Genomic DNA, 21,130 nt, shown 5'->3' on the forward strand with positions numbered 1-21,130 from the left:
TGTCGACTTTCATTGACTTACTAGTCAGGACATGTGTGACGTATTAATTAGTATATTTTAACAGTACTCGTTATTATGAACGACTAATCATAAGCATAGCAAAAATTAAAACTAGAAGAAAGATTTTACGGAACATGTATAAATCATTTTATGTAAAGTAGTGTAAAAGATAATAGCTTTAGAATAAAATAATAAAGAAAGAAGGAAAATGAGAGGTCGAGAAGGATCGAGAAAAAGGAAAGAAGGAAAGAGAGAAGACAAAAAAAAAAAAAGAGGGGGTGTGGGGACTCACTTCCCATGGGGAACGAGTCCTGCGAGTCTGATCACCAAAACACTACCAGGGAAGAGAGAGAGAATTGGGAGAGGATGTGCAAATAGTCTTGACGAGCAACCTTATGAGCTTATTGGTTTCTCCCCATTAGTCGACCCAAAAATAAAGAGAAGAAAGGACAAATGGAAGGAAGGGATTAGATATTAATTAGAAGCAGAGAGAAGGGAGTTGAAGATATTCGTATCCTTCTCGCTTGGGATGTCAACCTGCAGTGTGGATTCATATTCTCAACTCTCTTTATCCTTTCCGTTTAGCTAATTATTATTAATATTTCTTTCGGTTAATCTGCCGTGGATTAGCTATTGTTTGCAAAACTGGTATTATATATATGCAAATGCCTAAACCCTAGAATGGTATAAAAGCCGAAACGGATGTTTTGTTTATTAGCCCTGTTTCTGAAGACTTGTATTATGCAGAAAGCTATATTGTTGTATTACTACGCTTGGCAAAGTATTTCGACTAGTCCACTTCGGGAAGCTGGTTGTTTTCCAAACGATTGTATACTGAATACATAATTACTTACGAAGAGAAAATATATGCAGGTGGTTTTATCTACATGTGTATCAAAGTACATGCATATCTTCCTCACGCAATTTTTACAATCCAATCGGATTGGTTTTGAAGAAAACAAGCTATTTTATTTGCTACAAGTAGTCCAGCTAATTATTATCAAACCATTGGCTCTATGTTTTGATATAGAATTTGAAAGAGGTATTCATATAAAAATTGATTGTGATTGTATTTAAATTATATTAGTTGGTAAGGTTAGGGCTGATATAGATATCAATAGTTTGACAAATCCGATTCGGTGTGATTACTATTTTGATCATGTGCTTCATGTTTATACATCACTTTCTATGTTTGAATGTTAAAATGGGTGTCTTAATAAGTATACATATCTATATGCATTACTACACTAAAACCAAAACCAATTTGACGATTCACGTTCTGAAGCCATGTGCCTATACCATCTCATAAGAGTTACGATGTTTACATGTATGTAGTAATGACTCGCAGTGGTGATAGGAGTTTATTGAAACGGTGAACTATGAATGACTTGATCCTTTTTTAAGGTATTTAGGCAATCTAACGATGAGGTTAGATGCAGCCATAAAGTAAACAAAGATTTCTATGCAATCTGAATCTTGAGTTGCGCTTTGTACATATCTCGGAGGCGGGGTATATTAGATATGCAGATAATTGGTGATGTCACGTGTCGATTCTGGACATAAGATCGGGGCTTGACAAGATGCATGTTAGCTCAAAGCATTACTACTTAATTCTGTAATTTTTGCATATTCAAGATAAATTGGTATGCACCATAAGCTTCTACTTGGAACAGTATCTGAAAGAAAAGATAGAAATCGAAGCAACAAAACCAACAAACTAGTATTCCGCCTTCTTTGGGGCGGGAAGGTTAGGCAGAAACTAAGAATACATAACTCAACAATTGTTACTACTTCGACATCATTCTAGATCTTGTTCCTTGACATATACGACAATAAGCTAAACTTAGCAAATAGAGAATAACTAGAAAAACACACGATTTGTACTAGTTGGGCATATCTTTTGCCTACATTCAGTTGTGATTTCTCACGGCTTCTTTGGCCGTATTTTATAAAACCCTTGAGCTAATCCCTCTTTTCTCTCTAGGCTGTCTCTGATTTCCGCTTGCTTTTCAGCTCCTTGCTCTCTGCTTTTACAATTCCTAATCTAATTGTACAGGAAAACTTATTCTTTCCAAATCCTTGTAGGACAAGAATATGTGCAACCTTTAGCTTTCCTAATACAATCCTAAACAAAATAAGACTAACAAATGACGAGCCAAATCATAACAACAATAACCCCAGCTTGATGAACCCAAAATAAAATTTCAGCACACAATAAGGGATGTTTCAATCTGCATATTCGACAGCTTAAAGCATTGCAGTGAAATTTTACTCCATACAGATCAGATCAGAACATCCCTTCGAGATGGAATTCACTAAACCTAATTTGAGTATTTCAATTACTATCCATTCCTTGCTGCTCCTTCTTAAGCCACAACAGATGCACACAGATTCATTGTTTAATCGAATCCATTCCTTTTCTAATTCACGCACAACCAATAACCTCATGAGCAGGATTAGGCTAACTGAATTATAGCAGAACAACATCGTTAGAAATGAAGTCATTACTCAACAAAAAAACAATTGCAAAGAGAGCAACACAGATAGTGTTCACAAAACTAAAAATTATTCATTGATACCAAACTGAGTTTTGACGATTAAAAGTAACGATAGAACAACACATTCACCATCCCAAAGAACAAAACACGGTGGCAGACTGGCCACTCAACACAATTACACCACCATCATAACCAACATATCAGAACAAAACAAAATGAAACTAACAAACTTTCTAGAAATCACCGCCACGGAGACGAAGAACGAGGTGGAGGGTAGACTCTTTCTGAATGTTGTAATCCGCAAGGGTACGACCATCCTCTAGCTGTTTCCCAGCGAAGATCAACCTCTGCTGGTCAGGTGGGATCCCCTCCTTGTCCTGAATCTTAGCTTTGACATTGTCAATAGTGTCAGAGCTCTCAACCTCGAGAGTGATCGTCTTCCCCGTCAGTGTCTTCACAAATATCTGCATACCACCGCGAAGCCTGAGCACAAGGTGAAGGGTCGACTCCTTTTGGATGTTGTAATCCGCCAGGGTCCTGCCATCCTCCAACTGCTTCCCGGCAAAAATAAGCCTCTGCTGATCTGGAGGAATGCCCTCCTTGTCTTGAATCTTCGCCTTCACGTTATCAATGGTATCTGAGCTCTCCACCTCCAGAGTGATAGTCTTTCCAGTCAGAGTCTTCACAAAAATCTGCATACCACCCCTCAATCGAAGAACCAAGTGCAAAGTGGACTCCTTTTGGATGTTGTAATCCGCAAGAGTCCTGCCATCCTCCAATTGCTTACCAGCAAAAATTAATCTCTGCTGATCTGGGGGGATTCCCTCCTTATCTTGGATCTTTGCCTTGACGTTATCGATCGTATCAGAACTTTCGACCTCCAGAGTAATTGTCTTCCCGGTCAGGGTTTTGACAAAGATCTGCATACCGCCTCTCAATCGAAGAACCAAGTGCAAAGTCGACTCCTTCTGGATGTTGTAGTCGGCTAGGGTGCGACCGTCCTCCAATTGCTTGCCGGCGAAGATAAGCCTCTGCTGGTCCGGAGGAATCCCCTCCTTATCTTGGATCTTGGCCTTGACGTTGTCGATCGTATCGGAGCTCTCGACCTCCAAAGTTATCGTCTTCCCGGTTAGGGTTTTGACGAAGATCTGCATACCTCCACGGAGACGGAGGACCAGATGGAGAGTCGATTCCTTCTGGATATTGTAATCGGCAAGGGTCCGGCCATCCTCGAGCTGCTTTCCGGCGAAGATAAGCCGCTGCTGATCGGGAGGGATGCCTTCCTTATCCTGGATCTTAGCCTTGACATTATCGATCGTGTCGGAGCTCTCGACCTCGAGAGTGATGGTCTTGCCGGTTAGGGTTTTCACGAAGATCTGCATGATTTCAGAAAACGGGAGATGAAATTCGAAAGCAGTTTGAAATTAGGGATTTGGAAAATTGAGAGAGAATTGGGATCGATGAGAAATTGTTGAATCAATTGTGACTTGTGGGGAAGAGAGTAGGGGGGAGAGGGGTTTATATAGGGAAAGAGAAGCCGAGGATTGTGCGGCCAACAGAAAGTCGGTGAAACGAAATGTCTGGAAGCTTCTAGCAGGCCCACTGTTCTGGTGAGGAGAAATGTCTGGGATTTTCTGAAAATTTCAAGTCCGGGTTGTTCTAAGTTTGGAGATTTCAAGTCCGGGGTGTTCTAACTAATAAAAAAAATATTTGAAAATTTTAAGTTTTAATGATAAGGACAAAATAAAGGGTAAAGTGAATAGTATAATGATTGATTTTTTTAATGTAAAAATATGGTTTTTCGCTAAAGTGAACAGTACTGAGAGTTTTTCGTTAAATTTCCCTAAAATTTAACGGTTAGTTTTTCTTGGATTCGTCAGATTATGTTATATTGTGATATTTTAATGATTAAAAATTAAACAGTTAAGCCACTAAGGTCTCGTTTTGCAATCTGTACAAAGAATCAGATAAGATAAGTAACACAAACCTGGATGTTTGGTGCAACTATGTACTAAATAGTACACGTATTACTTAAATTGGGCCCACATGTTTTATACAGTGTATGGCCGCTTATTTATCCTTTCATTTGTACGTTAGAGATCTTAGATTCAATTCTCACTAAAGATGAATTTGAACCACATAATTACTAGTCCATTTTGAGGTTTAGCCTAGGGGTGGGCATGGGTAGGGCCGGGCCCAAAATTGGAGGGACCGAACTGGACCCACTTGAAAATACAACGGGCCGGGCCAGGGCAGATTTTACTATATTAAAATTGAGAACCGGACCTAACCTGGCCCGTATAAAACGGGCCGATTCCTACGGGTCCAACGGGTACCCTGTTTTTTTTTTTTTTTTTCTTCTAATTTTCAGTATCCCAAGACCCAGAACCCAAATTCCCAGTCGAATTTGCACTCAACTAACTTCAGATTCGAGTTCGAATTGAATCAAGACAGGAAGAGGGTGCTGCCAGAGATAAATCAGAGAACTGGAGCGATGAAATCGATCAGTTTTCAGTATCTCACTCTTATTTCCAATTATCGAAGCACATCAACATCACCCCATCCAAAGGCTCCAAGCTCCTGCAAAATATGCATGCCAGTTCTCTAGCACAAAGTAATCTATCTTCTACTGTTGTTCCTGGCCTTTGGGATGATTTGAATTGTCAACATGTTGCTGTTCCTTTTGCTACATGGGCATTGGCAAACTGGGCGATGGCATCAGAAGTGAATAGATCACGAATGCAGGAACTGGATGCATATGGGCAAGCTATTATGACTGCTTTAATGGCGCCTAAGAGATCAGTCAAATGGCACGCTTATCTCCACTACGGTTTGCAGCGGTGTGTTTAGGTTTGTTTGCAATAGTGATGGTGATTGTTGCAGAAGATAGGGGAAGGAGAATATGGGTGATTGTTGCAGAAGATAGGGGAAGGAGAATATGGGTGATTGCTGCAACGGCAGGTAGTACTTGTGCGAAGGAAATGGTTGCTGAAATGAAGAAATGAAAATCAAGGTTGAGATCGAGACGAGAGGAGTTGGGAGGATTTTGGAATTCGAGATTGAGATTGAGGTCGAGACGAGAAGAATTGGGAGGATTCTGGAATTCAAGTCCTATGTGTTAGAAATCAACGGTGGAGATTTAATATCCCTATAATGAATGGTTGAAACAGTTCGGGTCGAGGGCCCGTTTTCTCTTAAATTTGTACCCGCCCTACCCCGCCCCGACTCGCGGGTCCAGGACCCGTTTGCCCAGCCCTAGTTTAGCCCACTCTCCCACCCTCTTAGCCTGAAAATATCGTTTTTCGAAAAAAATTAAAGGTATCCAATCATGTTATTAATATCAAGTTTTCTTATCGGAGAATTAATAGAAGTGTAAAGAGAATTATTTCAATAATATTGCTAATGGCACTCAAAAATTACCATCTTAGACTTTCACATTAGGGCCAAAAAAAAAGAAAAAAAAAAGTGATATTAATATATTGAACTCATGAATGTGATGTCCACATATTGAACTCACACTAGTGTAATACGTATCAAATTCAAGTTTCTTGATTCCCAAATACAGGTATTACTCGCTTAAACTTTTGTGGATGGCCTTACTCTTCTTATACAATTTTTTTTTTCCATAGATTTGAAACACAATGATGCTTTGGTAGCCTTGGCAACAACTTTTATAATTTTTACCAACACATAAAAATAAAAGACTTATTTATGACAACACTTCTAAAACTCAATATTGATCTCATTTAATCTCATAAAACTCAATTTTTTCACTTAGCCTACTAAAACTCAACTATATGTATGCCCCTTCCAATTTTGTTAAATAATCCTCCACGAAGTGAGAAAGAGAGAAAAAAAAATGAAATGAATTAATTAGAAAATTATGGGAGAGAAAGAGAGAGAGAGAGAGAGAGAGAGAGAGAGAGAGAGAGAGCTATTTATAGTCAAGCTCGCTAACAACCAAAAGGATCTTCTCCAATCATTTTGGTGAGGATCTTGGGGATTCATAAATCATGTTCGTTCATCATATATCGTGCGATCAGTTTTTATCAGGTACTGTTTGTATTTAATCTTAAATAAAAATATTTAAAATGATTTATGAATGCACGATCAGAGGGGGCGTTGAGGGGGAGCGAAATGTGCAGTTGCACAGGGCCCCACATTTTTGTCATCTAACATAATGTCATAATGTTTTATATTTAAAAATTATTTTTGTTAGCACTTTGAAATCTCATTGTGCACTGCTTAGAAGAGTAATTTTTTTTTTATTCTAAATATACAAATTTGGAGTGCAATGAGATATTTTGGGTATCAATAGTAACATCCTAAAAAAGGGGTATTTTTCAATTTTATTATATAATAATGCTATATATTCAAGTGAAACTTTAAAGTTAGAGTTTTGAAGTTTTTTTTTCATGTTTGGTTGTTGAAGATTGAAATTCTTTTGATCATTTAGTGAATGTTATATTTGTAGCTCTTTTTACTTATAATTAATGACATTTGTAAACTTACAATAAGTGAGTGATAAAGTTTGTTTTGATTTAAGTGATTGTTTTCTGACATCAATATTGTTACACCCCACCCTTACTTATATGTATAATTCAGGGATTTTCCCAAAAATTTAATGGAATTATCAATTAAATCCTTACCTTTTCACCCAATCAGGATCTAAAAGTGTTGTATTTTCTCTACCATCAAACTGCCATGTGGCAGCTCCCCAACACTTCCCATGTTTCTCTCTTTGTTCCCCACCCGTGACCCTTTTCTCTCTATCTCTCTCACTTTCAACTCTCTTTCTCTGCACTCCCTTCTCTCTCTCGAAACCCTTTCATCTCTCTCTCCCTTTCTTTAACCCGTGAGAACCCACGTAACCCACACCCACACCATAGTTCTGGTGTCAACATCATCATCATCATCATTTCGTCGTCCCTTTCTCTCTCTATCTCGTCGCTGCGAGGACGGCGAAACACAGAAACTCTTCAGCGAGATTTACTTGTTTTTCCAGTTAGGTAAGCCTCGGGTTTCCCTCTATCCGTTTTAGATTGATGTTTGGATGTGAGTATTGGGTGTTATCACGTTGTTGTCAAGGTTTTAAAACGAGATCAGTTCGGGGAAAAACAAAACCCATCTCTGGTGAACTCGTGGGTGTCGATGAGTTTTCTTACCACCACCGACCGTTTCACGGCAAACCAAAGGTATAAACTTACTCCTCTCACCTTGTGCTTCCTTTTGGTGCTTAGATCGGATCCTAAGGTTCACATTTGCAGTCGGCCGAAGCTGGGAAGCTTTGGCGTTCACCTCCTTCAAGCCTAAGCCTTTTAGGCCGTGTTCAAGAAACCAAGGCCTCAGGGCTGTGACACGCTAACCCAAACCCTTGGCTTTCAAGCCTCAGGGTCGGGAGGAACTCGGGCCTCAAGCCCATGAAGCCCAAGCCCCTTTCCTTTTTTATTTTGGTTTTATTTTTAATTCCTTTTAGTTTTAAAAGGCCTTTGGGCCGTATCTGTTGGGGGCTTGATGCCCAAACCCTAAACCCAATTCCTTAAACCCATTTCCCTAACCCAAAACCTAAGGTCCAAACACTAACCTTAAATTGAGTTGACCCGGTTTGACCGAACCGGTTGACCCGACCCATGACCCGTTGACTTTGACCGTTGACTCTTCGGGTTTTCGTCCGGGACCCCTCCTAGGCTAATTTCGACATCCTGAACCCATTTTCCGACGTCCATTTTCTCAAATTAAGTTGTTTGAGTAGAGTTGACTAAATGAACCCTTTATGTGCATAGGTGAAATTAATAGCGGTGATTCCGTTATTCTTGTTTGGTACGGGTTGGCACCAACGGTGTACGATGAGTGAACCCCTTCTAAAAATGCATGTTTTAATGGTAGAAATGCATACATGGAAAAACACGATTTAACAATTATGTTTTGTGAAATGTTTTGAGATAACATGCTTACTGAGGCTATTTTAAATTATTACTATTTTTCCTATAACCCGTGTTCTTATAAAATATCTGATGGATGACAATATGATATTTAGAACGTGTTTAGAACACCTATTTATAGTATAGAAGATGGATGACTTTATACTATGAAGTTGTTTTTCAAATGTATATATATTCAATGGTTTTGTACTTACCTAGTGGTCCTTATTCCGCTACGGAACGAGAGATAAAGTCTAGTCCGTCCCAGGCGACGGTTATGGTGTTGGCGTAGGGCCTGAAGTATTTTTCCTCTGGTTATTAGCACAAAGACGGAGAGCTAGCACGAGGGCTAGAGGTAATTTTCCTCTGGCTGTTTGCATAGAGACAGGGAGTTGGCATAGGGCCTGGGGCTTATCAGACATTCACTAGTGATTATTACATATACAAGTTATGATTTGAGACATTGCACGGCATGCTAGGTTTCGGAAAACCTATGTTTATCATAATATATATGTGTTTTCATAAAACTTGGGGGTTAGTACGTTGATAACTGTTTTAGTGTGTGTGTGTGTGTGTGTGTGTGTGTGTGTATATATCAACTTCGTCCACTCATGTTTGTTTTGTGCCCCCTTGAAGACCTAAGAACGAGGATTACGATCTGAGCTACGAGGCATTCCCTTACTAGTGATATCTTGCTATATTCTCTCTGCATTCAGCATATATTGTAATAGCACTCTTCTATCTTAAATTTCCGCTTGTATTCTGTATTAGACGTATGCTCTAAACATGTCATGCATTATCTTAATATTAAATTGTTAGCAGTTGAACTTTAGTATTGTGTTTTTTGTTCCTATTGCATGATAAATTCCAATTTTTATGCATGTTCCACATGTTATTAGCTTTTGCATAAATTAAATGGCTTTCGTCACCCTTTGGGTGTCGGCCAGCACGTGACCATCCCGATGTCCTTAGGATATTGGGATCAGGGCATGTTAGATTGGTATAAGAGCATGGTAGTTCAAAGCATACTTAGGATTTCATTCCACCATTTGGTAATCATAATTCTCATTGTATCCTTAATCTCCAGTTGTTCTACATCTTGCTTGTCTCTTATCAGAATTAAGGATCCTGCTGGTGGGAATGTACCTCATCGAGCTTGTTCTGGTATAGAAGGAGGAATCCAACAATTGACCAACGCTCTACGGAATGCCCTTACTGGTGGTAGTAGATCGAATCGCACCTATATTAAGATTACTTGTAGTCATGGTATTCCAGATCTTCGAGTAGTTGGAGCCTGTCAGAGGCTGAGGAATGGTTGGAACAGGTGGAAGACACCCTGGAGAGTATGAGATGCCCAGCAGGTGAATGGGCGAAAACTGCAACTTGGTGGAAGTCAATGAAGTGTTCTTGTCCATTGAGTACTACGATGACTTGGGCTGCGTTTCGAAGAATTTTTTGAGCCCTAGTTATCAGTTAAGGATAAGACAATAATTTCTGGAGTTTCGCCAGGGTAACCTGAGTATCACTGAGGTTGATAATACTTTCGACGCCTGTCGAGACATTATCCAGAGACATGTGGGATCCAGAGTGAAATGATAATTAAGTTACTGATCTGCTTAAATCCAGACTATCGTGAAGCAGTGGCAGCCCAGAGGCACAGAAGTTATGAGGAGATGATCGAGACTTGCTTGAGAATCGAGCAGTCTAGGTAGGACATTAATAATCAGGAGCAGTCACAGTTTCAGGAACCACCCCAGAATCAGTACCGACCTCTGAACCAAAACTAGAGGGGTCGTGGTTTTCGATCCCGAAGCTTGAGGGAATCTGCTAGCTCTTCTAACGCCGTTGGCCCTAGACACTCTTATTTTTTCAAACATCAAGGTCAGGGTTCAGGTTATTCTAGTGAGGGCTCAGGTAATGAATCAGGGAGACAATCATTCAGTCATTTCAAATCACCAGTCATGTGTCACAGGTGTGGAGGCACGGGGCATATTGCCAGATATTACCCTTCGGCGCTACCAGCCGAGAGTTATGCTTCTATGCCGAGTTATAGTGGAGGGGGTAACCCGAGTTCTAGTTATGGCGGCAACTATACTTAGAGCCATAGTGGGATTGGAAGCCAGAATACTCAATTTTCCACACAGAGACAGCCGCAGCAGTTTAATACAGCTTCAGGTAGCCGCACTCAAGGTAATCGAGCAGGCCGTAACAACCAGGGTTTTAGGGCTCGAGGTGGCCGTAACGATGATGCAAGACATCAGCTCCATAGACGTATTAGCGCCATGACTCAACATAAGGCTGAACAGGATCTCGAAGTTATTACTGGTATGTTACTTATCTGTGGTAATTGGGCGAGAGTTCTAATTGATCCAAGTGCTACTTTTTCATTTGTGTCTTCATCATTTGCATTGAATTTATATTCGCAACCTACACCACTTGGCTATGATATGCTTGTACAGATGCCACATGGAGATATGTTTTGTGCACAGTGGGAATATAAGAGTTGCCCGATAACAGTAGAATGGGAGATTATGAAGGCTAATTTGGTTCCTTTCAATTTGGCGGAGTTCGATGTTATTTTGGGGATGGATTGGCTATCCACACACCTTGCTTATGTCGCATGTTAGGAGAAATTTATGACGTTCAATTGGCCTAGATGACCGTCGATTACATTTTAGGGTGAGCGACGAATCTTTCCTAATGGTATTATCTCTGCTATCCAGGCGACTAAGGTGTTGAATAAGGGATGTGTGGGATTCCTAGCCCACGTAGTGACGAAGGATAAACCTTTGTTGAGTCCTAAAGATGTGCTTGTGGTGAAGAAATTCACCGATGTAGTTCCGGAGGATTTACCAGGATTACCACCTTCAAGGGAAATTGAATTTACCATCGATTTACTTTCAGGTACAGACCTTATTTCCTTGCCACCATATCAAATGGCACTAGTGGAATTGAGGGAATTAAAGATTCAACTTCAGGAGCTAGTGGATAAAGGTTACATCCGGCCCAGCATGTCTCCCTAGGGTGCTCCTGTTTTGTTTGTTAAAAAGAAGGATGGGTCGATGAGACTTTGCATCGAGTATCGACAACTGAACTAGGTGACGGTGAAGAACCATTATTCTCTGCCCCAAATCGATGACTTGTTTGACCAGCTGAATGGTGCTCAGATATTTTCTAAGATCGATCTTCGCTCAGGTTATCACCAGCTACTAATTCGGGAGGAAGATGTACCGAAGACTACCTTCCGCACTAGGTATGGACACTTTGAATTCCGTGTCATGCCTTTTGGATTAACGAATGCACCTGCAGCGTTCATGGATTTGATGAATAGAGTCTTCAGACCATATCTGGATCGGTTTATGATTGTGTTCATCGATGACATCCTGATCTATTCTAAAAGTGTTGCCAAACACAGGAAGGTTGGTGCTGGAAAGGTTGAGAAGTCAGCAGATGTATGCTAAGTTCAGTAAGTGTCATTTCTGGCTAAACCAAATCAACTTTCTCGGACACGCAGTATCTGCTGAGGGAATTAGTGTAGATCCTCAAAAGGTTTCTACAGTATCTATATGGGAACAACTGAGGAATGTTACAGAGGCAAGGAGTTTTCTAGGTCTGGCTGGCTATTACCGACGATTTATTCAGGGTTTCTTAGCAATTGCACTACCTTTGACTAAGTTGACTGAGAAGGAGCTCGAGTTTAAGTGGGATGAAGACTAGGAGCGGAGTTTTCAGAAGCTGAAGCAGCGTCTTACTTAAGCTCTTATCCTTGCCCTTCCGGACGAGGATGGTGAGTTTGAGATCTACACGGATGCATCTTTGTCAGGTTTGGGTAGTGTACTGATGCAGCATGAGAAAGTCATTGCCCATGCTTCTGGGCAGCTCAAGACCCACGAGAGAAAATATCCCACTCATGATTTGGAACTTTGTGCAGTGGTGTTCGTTCTGAAGATCTAGAGACATTACCTGTACGGCGAGAAGTGCCGTATTTTCACTGATCATAAAAGCCTTAAATATATCTTTACACAGAGAGACTTAAACTTAAGGCAGAGAAGATGGATAAAGCTTATCAGTGACTATAACTGCATGATCGAATATCATCCCGGACATACCAATGTAGTGGCGGATGCATTGAGTCAGAAATATCACGGACAGCTTGTTTCCCTGAGAGATATCTATGTTCCGCTACTATTTTCTCTTCAAGAAACCGACGTTACTGTGAAATCAGGTGATCAGGGAGCTTGGTTGGCACATTTTAGGTTAGATCTGTTTTGGTGGATATGGTCAGAGAAGCCTAGGAACTCGATCAGGAGTGTGCTGACATAAAGAGACTGGTTTCGGAGGGAAAAATGAAAGATTTTAATATCCGAAATGATGGAGCCTTGATGTTGGAAAACAGGTTGTACGTGCCTTAAGATAATGAAGCGTAAATAAGGAAATCCTAGATGAAGCGCACATTTCAGCATATGTCATGCATTCAGGAAGCACCAAACTGTATTGCACCATCTGTCCATTCTATTATTGGGTTGGAATGAAACGGGATGTGGTGGATTATGTGAGTAGATTTATTATCTGCCAACAGGTGAAGGCTGAAAGACAACAACCTGGGGGACTAATGCAAAATCTTCTGATACCAGTATGGAAATGGGAAGACATCACCATGGATTTTGTGTATGGTTTGCCAAGGACATAGTCGAGATTTGACGGCATTTGGGTAATTGTAGATCGACTCACTAAGACCACTCATTTCTTGCCTGTTCGACAGAGTTGTCGAAGTTGTTCGTTGATAATATTGTCAAACTTCATGGTGTACCCGTCTCCATCGTTTCAGACAGAGATCCCGGGTTTACTTCCAGATTTTGGAAAGCTTTTAATACTGTCATTGGTACTCGGTTGCTGTTTAGCACTGCCTACCATCCGCAAACCGATGGTCAGTTCGAGTGGACAATTTAGACATTGAATGACATGTTGAGAGTGTTTGTTCTCCAATGGAAGGGTAGTTGGGATAGCTATATACCGTTGGTTGAGTTTGCATACAATAACAGCTATCATTCGGGTATCGGCATGGCACCTTATGAGGCTTTGTATGGGAAAACGTGTTGAACATCGTTGTGTTGGGCAGCAGTCGGTGAACAGGTGTTAGTGGGACCAGAGATTATGGACACCACAAATGCTAACATCCAGCTGATTAAGAGAAATCTAAAGGCAGCACAAGACTAACAGAAAAGCATTACGGATAAACATTCCAGGGACCGTGAGTATAAGGTTGGTGACTTTGTGTTCTTGAAATTGTCTCCTTGGAAGGGTGTTGTTCGTTTTGGTAAGCGACGAAAGTTGAGTCCTCGATACATCGGTCCCTATCAGGTTACTGAGAGAATTGGTGTAGTTGCCTATAGGTTGGAGCTACCGCCGGAGTTGTCATTAATTCACAACGTTTTTCATGTTTCCATGCTTCAGAAATATGTACCAGATCCCTCTCATATCATTCAGTTAGAGTCGCTGGAAGTAAATCAGGATGCTAGCTATGTCGAAGAACCAGTGGTTATCCTTAATTAACAAGATAACGTGTTGAGGAACAAAGTTATTTCATTGGTGAAAGTGCTTTGGAAGAACCACACTGTGGAGAAAGCGACATGGGAAACGAAGGATTTGATGAAAAGTTAGTATCCGTTTTTATTTGGTTAAGGTTGTAAATTTCAGGGACGAAATTTTTATAAGGGGGTAGATTGTCACACCCCACCCTTACTTATATGTATAATTCCAAGACTTTCCCAAAAATTTAATGTAATTATCAATTAAATCCTTAGCTTCTCACCTAATCAGGATCTAAAAGTGTTGTATTTTCTCTACCCGTAAACTGCCATGTGGTAGCACCCTAACATTCCTCACTTTTCTTTCTCTATCCCACACCCGTGACCCTTTTTTCTCTCTCTCTCTCACTTTCAACTTTCTTTCTCTGCACTCCCTTCTCTCTCTCAAAACCCTCTCATCTATCTTTCCATTTCTTTAACCCATGAGAACCCACGTACACCCACACCCACACCATCGTTCCGGCGTCATCATCATCATTTCGTCGTTCCTTTCTCTCTATCTCGTCGCTGCGAGGACGGCGAAACACAGAAATTCTCTGACGAGATTTACTTGTTTTTCCAGTTAGGTAAGCCTCAAGTTTCCCTCTATCCGTTTTAGATTGATGCTTGGATATGAGTATTGAGTGTTATCTCATTGTTGTCAAGGTTTTAAAACGAGATCGGCTAGGGGAAAAACAAAACCCATCTCTGGCGAACCCGTGGGTGTGGAGAAGTTTTCCGACGAACCAAAGGTATAAACTTACTCATCTCACCTTGTGCTTCCTTTTGGTGTTTAGATCAGAACCTAAGGTTCACATTTGCAGTCAACTAGAGCTGGGAAAGCTCCGACGTTCACCTCCATCAAGCCCAAGCCTTTCAGGCCGTGTTGAAGAAACCAAGGCCTCAGGGCCGTGACACGCAAGCCCAAACGCTTGGCTTTCAAGCCTCAAGGTCGGGATGAACTCGGGCCTTAAGCCCGTTAAGCCTAAGCCCATCTCCTTTTTATTTTGGTTTTATTTTTAATTCCTTTTAGTTTTAAAAGGCCTTTGGGCCGTATCTATTGGGGGCTTGATGCCCAAACCCTAAACCCATTTTCCTAACCCAAAACCCAAGGCCCAAACCCTAGGGCCCAATCGGTCCAAACCCTAACCCTAAACCATGACCCGTTGACTCTGACCTGGTCAACGGTCAACGGTCAACGTTGACTTTTACTATGACCGGTCAACGATCAACGTTGACTTTGACTGTTGACTCTTTGGGTTTTCGTCCGGGACCTCTCCTAGGCTAATTTCGACATCCTGAACCCATTTCCAACGTCCATTTTTCCAAATTAAGTTGTTTGAGTAGAGTTGACTAAATGTATCCTTTATGTGCATAGGTGAAATTAATAGCGGCGATTCCGCTATTCCTATTTGGTACGGCTTGGCACCAATGGTGTACGGTGAATGCACCCCTTCTAAAAATGCATGTTTTAATGGTAGAAATGCATACATGGAAAAGCATGATTTAACAATTATGTTATGTGAAACGTTTTGAGATAACATGCTTACTGAGGCTATTTTGAATTATTACTATTTTTCCTATAACCCGTGTTCTTATAGAATATCTGATGGATGACGATATGATATTTAGAACATGTTTAGAACACCTCTTTATAGTATAGATGATGGATGACTTTATACTATGAAGTTGTTTTTCAAATGTATATATATTTAATGATTTTGTACTTACTTAGTGGTCCTTATTCCGTTACGGGATGAGGGATAGAGTCCGACCCGTCCCGGGCAAAGGTTATGGTGTTGGCATTGGGCCTAAAGTGTTTTTCCTCTGGCTATTAGCACAGGGACAGGGAGCTGGCACGGAGCCTGGGGGTAATTTTCCTCTAGCTGTTTGCACAGAGATGGGGAGCTAGCATGGGGCCTGGGGGTTATCGGACATTCAATAATGATTATTATATATACAAGTTATGATTTGAGACATTGCATGCCATGCTAGGTCTCGGAAAACCTATACTTATCATAATATACATGTGTTTTCATAAAACTTGGGGGTTAGTACGTTAAATAATTGTTTTAGTATATATATATATCAACTTGGTCCACTCATGTTTGTTTTGCGCCCCTTCAGGACCTAGGAATGAGGATTACGATCTGAGCTACGAGGCGTTCCCCTACTAGTGATATCTTGCTATATTCTCTCTGCATTCGGCATCTATTGTAATAGCACTCTTCTATCTTAAATTTTCGCTTATACTCTGTATTAAACGTATGCTCTGAACATGTCATGCATTATCTTAATATTAAATTGTTAGCAATTGAACTTTAGTATTGTGTTTTTCACTCCTATTGCATGATAAATTCCAATTTTTATGCATGTTCCACATGTTCTTAGCTTTTGCATAAATTAAATGACTTTCATCACCCTTTGGGTGTCGACCAGCACGTGACCATCCCGAGGTCCCTAGGACATCGGGATTGGGGTGTGTCAAGTACATTGTCCTACTTTTCTAAAACTATCTTAGGAAGGGGCCATTTTATAAATTTCGCACAGAGCCACCGAAATCTGAAAGACGGCCCTGCACACGATATATGATAAATGGATATAATTCACGTGTCTCTGGAATCCTCACAAAGGATCCGACGGGGATCCGGATTCCATTAACAACATATAGATGTCTTACTTATGAGGGATTATTTAATGTACTGAGAACACGATCAGTATATCAAACGTCATAATATAAGTGATTGGATATTAGAAATTTCAACTACTTGTATTACGACACTTTGCTTCAAAAATTTCTCCCAACTAACTGTTCTCTAACAGGAGTGCTGACGTGAAATTTACACTCAAATCATTTAGGACACCTGTCACTAGAGCTATTAGTTTGTAGATCTGTAAACAAAAATCCAAAACTAAAATGACAACTTTTTTCTCCAAAACAAAGAACAGAAATTAAAAGAATAAGTGTAAAAGAAAATCCACCATTAATCTCCTTCCCCCATCATGCGAATTTTGATTGTATATAGCCAAAATTTCTTCTTCAAATTCTTAGATGTCAGTTTTTATAAAATACTTCATATATAGCCAACTCTTTTCTTGCACAAAATCTTCAGCAAACCCTAATTTGACCTTGTACAAAAGCTTAACTGAACTCACAAAATTCATTACTTATACAAATACTGTGCAGCTCTGTAACTGTTCCTCTTGATTTATCAGTAACACAGGCAAGTGGTAAAGCTACTAAAACTCAGAAATATGAACAAATTAAGCTCTGCCTACAATATTCAACGACAGTGTGGCAAAGACATTTAGAAAATGGCACCTCACAGGGAAGAAGCACACAATACGCAAGAAGAATTCAGGTCTGGCCGATGCAGCAGCCTCTACCTTGTATTCCATGTCCCCTCTTCATCTACCAAGCAAATATCAATCCAAACATGACAGCGTTTGAACGTTACCAAGAATGTCTTGTTCCAATTGCCAAGATCCAGACTCCCCATCTCATCATCAAAATGACATGCCTTGGTCTCAGCAAGGCACAAACCTACAGAGTCATGGAAGAGATTAGTTAGGCAGTTAATGTTTCGAGAATTAACATTTGGGAAATCACAAGGGAGTTGATAAATTACAAAGTAAATATGGTAGCCAACATGCAACACTAGAATCAACACTAAAGCACCAAGAGCTTTCAAATCAGATCGGTGTACATGAAGACAATCTAAAAGAATCGACGGCAGAGATCCAAGTGACAAATAAGCCACAAGCTAGCAATTTGGCTTCTCGAGGGTGGGCAGAAACCAAGAACATGCACCCAAGTTAATGGATGGAAACAAAAAAGTATGCCACATATTCAACAATAACCAGGGATACAAGCATCATAGCCAGAAAAAGAAAGCATTAGACATCTTACGAATTACAAAGTCCAATACCAATATATCACGTCAATACACACAAGAGGTGCTATAACACAATTAGCAGTGTACTGGAAGCACAAACCATGTCATAAGTCTCTCCGCTTGTGTTATAGCACAAGAGGCAAGCTACTGTTTTCAATCAACTAGTTCTCATCGACCAAAAACAATAATCAACTGGTTTCTCAGGATAAGCAAGATCAATAATGCTGATGAACCAATTCAGACAGCCAATAACCCAATGATCAGAAGAGAAATAGGCTTATATTCCCTTGTACAAGACAGATTTGATGCATGCCTTACCAGTTCAAAGTTCTCAAGGCAGGAACACATACAAAGAAATTGAAACAAGGCATTATTATGAAAGAGAACCAAATTTGCATCCAAAAGCACAAAAGAATTGAAAACAAAGGGAATCACATGGAAGTTTACGGAACTAAATTAATACCAACTCGAGTTTTGACTGGACTGGACTGGCCAATCAAGAAAACACCCTACCATCATGAGCAATTCACAGCAGAGCACTATATAACTAGTCCATAAAATACACAGGACAGTACTACAAAACAATCTACCATAAAATATGCAATGAAAATGTATTCACGCTAAAGCATCCTTTATTGATGGAATTCACCAACCATGATATGAACAATCGAATTGCTCTCCACTTTCTAGCAAAACTATGTATTTGAGTAACCTGTTGCGTGTATCTTAGGCGACAATAGAATTGCTAATTTTTTAAGGATCTACATATTAACCCAGAATGCAAACTACGTCACAACCAACCCCTAACGTCCATAAACTCTCACCATGTATTATAACATGAATGGCAAAGTCAGCTGTCTTCTATTAACCAAGAAGCTCAATAATGTTCAAGATTAGCAGAAGATAATACACATAAGAAGAAAACATTTGAATAGACAAGAAGCAATTATGCATCAGCTACAAAACGATAGAAAAGAAAGGGAAGCATTTAGAATTTACAATACTCAAACTTCACACCAAACAAGAGTTGCTAAGAAGCTAGAAGAACACATCAAACCAACATTCGGACCGCAGATTTATAAGCCCCAGCATGTTACTACAGCATGAGAAGCGAATAAGCTACTTAAAAGTCAAAATTGGTGCATGAACTTGGCGGTTCACCAACAAGAACGCAACCAACATCAAAAGAAAGCAAGCAAAGGAAAATAAGAGCACTATTGAAAGGAAAGGGAATCAGATGAAGTTTACAAAACTAGAAATTGTTCATTAATACCAGACTGAGAAATTAAAAACTAAAGGAAACATAAAAGAACACAACCCACAAACCCTCAAACATAACATGACTACAGTGGCACATTGGCCACCTACCAAAACACACCACCATAACAACACAAAACAACTAAAACCAACAAACTTCTTCAGAAATCACCGCCACGGAGACGAAGGACAAGATGGAGGGTAGACTCTTTCTGGATGTTATAATCTGCAAGGGTGCGACCATCCTCAAGCTGTTTCCCAGCAAAGATCAGCCTCTGCTGGTCCGGTGGGATCCCTTCCTTATCCTGGATCTTCGCTTTGACATTGTCAATAGTGTCAGAGCTCTCAACCTCCAGGGTAATTGTTTTCCCAGTTAGGGTCTTCACGAATATCTGCATTCCACCACGAAGCCTGAGCACAAGGTGAAGAGTCGACTCCTTCTGGATATTATAATCCGCCAGGGTCCGGCCATCCTCCAATTGCTTCCCGGCGAAGATGAGCCTCTGCTGATCCGGAGGAATGCCCTCCTTGTCCTGAATCTTCGCCTTCACATTGTCAATAGTATCGGAACTCTCTACCTCCAGAGTTATGGTCTTCCCCGTAAGGGTCTTCACGAAAATCTGCATGCCACCTCTGAGACGCAGGACCAAGTGCAAGGTAGACTCCTTTTGGATGTTGTAATCCGCCAATGTCCTTCCGTCCTCCAATTGCTTACCAGCGAAAATCAATCTCTGCTGGTCTGGTGGGATTCCCTCCTTATCCTGGATCTTGGCCTTCACATTATCGATGGTATCAGAGCTCTCGACCTCGAGAGTAATTGTCTTCCCCGTTAGGGTTTTGACAAAAATCTGCATACCCCCTCTCAATCGCAGAACCAAGTGGAGAGTCGACTCTTTCTGAATATTATAATCGGCTAGGGTTCGGCCATCCTCCAACTGCTTTCCGGCAAAGATCAGCCTCTGCTGGTCCGGGGGAATTCCCTCCTTATCTTGGATCTTGGCCTTGACGTTGTCAATAGTGTCCGAGCTCTCGACTTCCAGAGTAATCGTCTTCCCGGTTAGGGTTTTGACGAAGATCTGCATACCTCCTCGGAGACGGAGGACAAGATGAAGAGTCGATTCCTTCTGGATATTGTAATCCGCCAGGGTTCGGCCATCTTCCAATTGCTTGCCGGCGAAGATAAGCCTCTGCTGATCCGGAGGAATACCCTCCTTATCCTGGATCTTGGCCTTGACGTTGTCGATCGTATCCGAACTCTCGACCTCCAAAGTTATCGTCTTCCCGGTTAGGGTTTTAACGAAAATCTGCATGCCTCCCCTCAACCGAAGCACCAGATGGAGCGTCGATTCCTTCTGGATATTGTAATCCGCGAGGGTCCGGCCGTCCTCGAGCTGCTTTCCGGCGAAAATCAACCGCTGCTGGTCGGGAGGAATGCCCTCCTTGTCCTGGATCTTAGCCTTGACGTTGTCGATCGTATCCGAACTCTCGACCTCGAGAGTGATGGTCTTGCCGGTCAGGGTTTTCACGAAGATCTGCATGGTTTCAGAAATTGGGGATTTGAAATTCGAAAGAAATTAGGGATTTGAGAGAGATTTGGGAACGATGGGAGAGAATTGTTGAGAGAATTGTGAGGAAGAGTGGAGGGGGTGAGGAGTTTATATAGGGAGGATAAGCCGACTCCAATCCCATTTTTAAGTTAGGTTTCCGGAGTGGACGAGGAACGAGTGGACCAGAAAAGTCGGTGAAACGAACGGCCCAGATGTTTCTTGGTGGGCAAGTGCCAACAATTGTTGACCTTTGATTTTTTTAGTTTTCTTTATTTGACGAGGGAGAGGGTGAACCACTCTGTCTTGTATTTTTGTTGCCCTTTTCCTTGCTTGTGAAGGTATTTGGATTCCCTAATTTGTTTGGACGTGTAGAATACTACGTTGACAGGTTAAGTGGATTACACGCGTCAATATCGTACATCACCTGCTAATGGATTACAAAAA

General features: G+C 40.9%; 2 protein-coding genes across 2 annotated transcripts; both read right to left on the bottom strand.

Annotated features, from left to right (window-relative positions):
* Positions 1 to 2,549: 2,549 nt before the first annotated feature.
* Positions 2,550 to 4,140, bottom strand: LOC137744648 (polyubiquitin 4). The gene has a single exon (XM_068484419.2). The coding sequence runs from the start codon at positions 3,878 to 3,880 to the stop codon at positions 2,732 to 2,734; it is 1,149 nt and encodes a 382-aa protein (XP_068340520.2). The 5' UTR covers positions 3,881 to 4,140; the 3' UTR covers positions 2,550 to 2,731.
* A 14,985-nt stretch (positions 4,141 to 19,125) lies between these two features.
* On the bottom strand, positions 19,126 to 20,821 carry LOC137744647 (polyubiquitin). The gene has a single exon (XM_068484418.2). The coding sequence runs from the start codon at positions 20,675 to 20,677 to the stop codon at positions 19,301 to 19,303; it is 1,377 nt and encodes a 458-aa protein (XP_068340519.1). The 5' UTR covers positions 20,678 to 20,821; the 3' UTR covers positions 19,126 to 19,300.
* Positions 20,822 to 21,130: the final 309 nt, after the last annotated feature.

This window comes from Pyrus communis, chromosome 12 (genome assembly GCF_041283825.1).
Source record: "Pyrus communis isolate YQ-2024b chromosome 12, ASM4128382v1, whole genome shotgun sequence".
Classification (NCBI taxonomy): Eukaryota; Viridiplantae; Streptophyta; class Magnoliopsida; order Rosales; family Rosaceae; genus Pyrus; species Pyrus communis.

Excerpts from the sequence above, each read along its gene's own strand:
- LOC137744647 (XM_068484418.2), bottom strand. The coding sequence starts at position 20,677 with ATGCAGATCTTCGTGAAAACCCTGACCGGCAAGACCATCACTCTCGAG.
- LOC137744648 (XM_068484419.2), bottom strand. The coding sequence starts at position 3,880 with ATGCAGATCTTCGTGAAAACCCTAACCGGCAAGACCATCACTCTCGAG.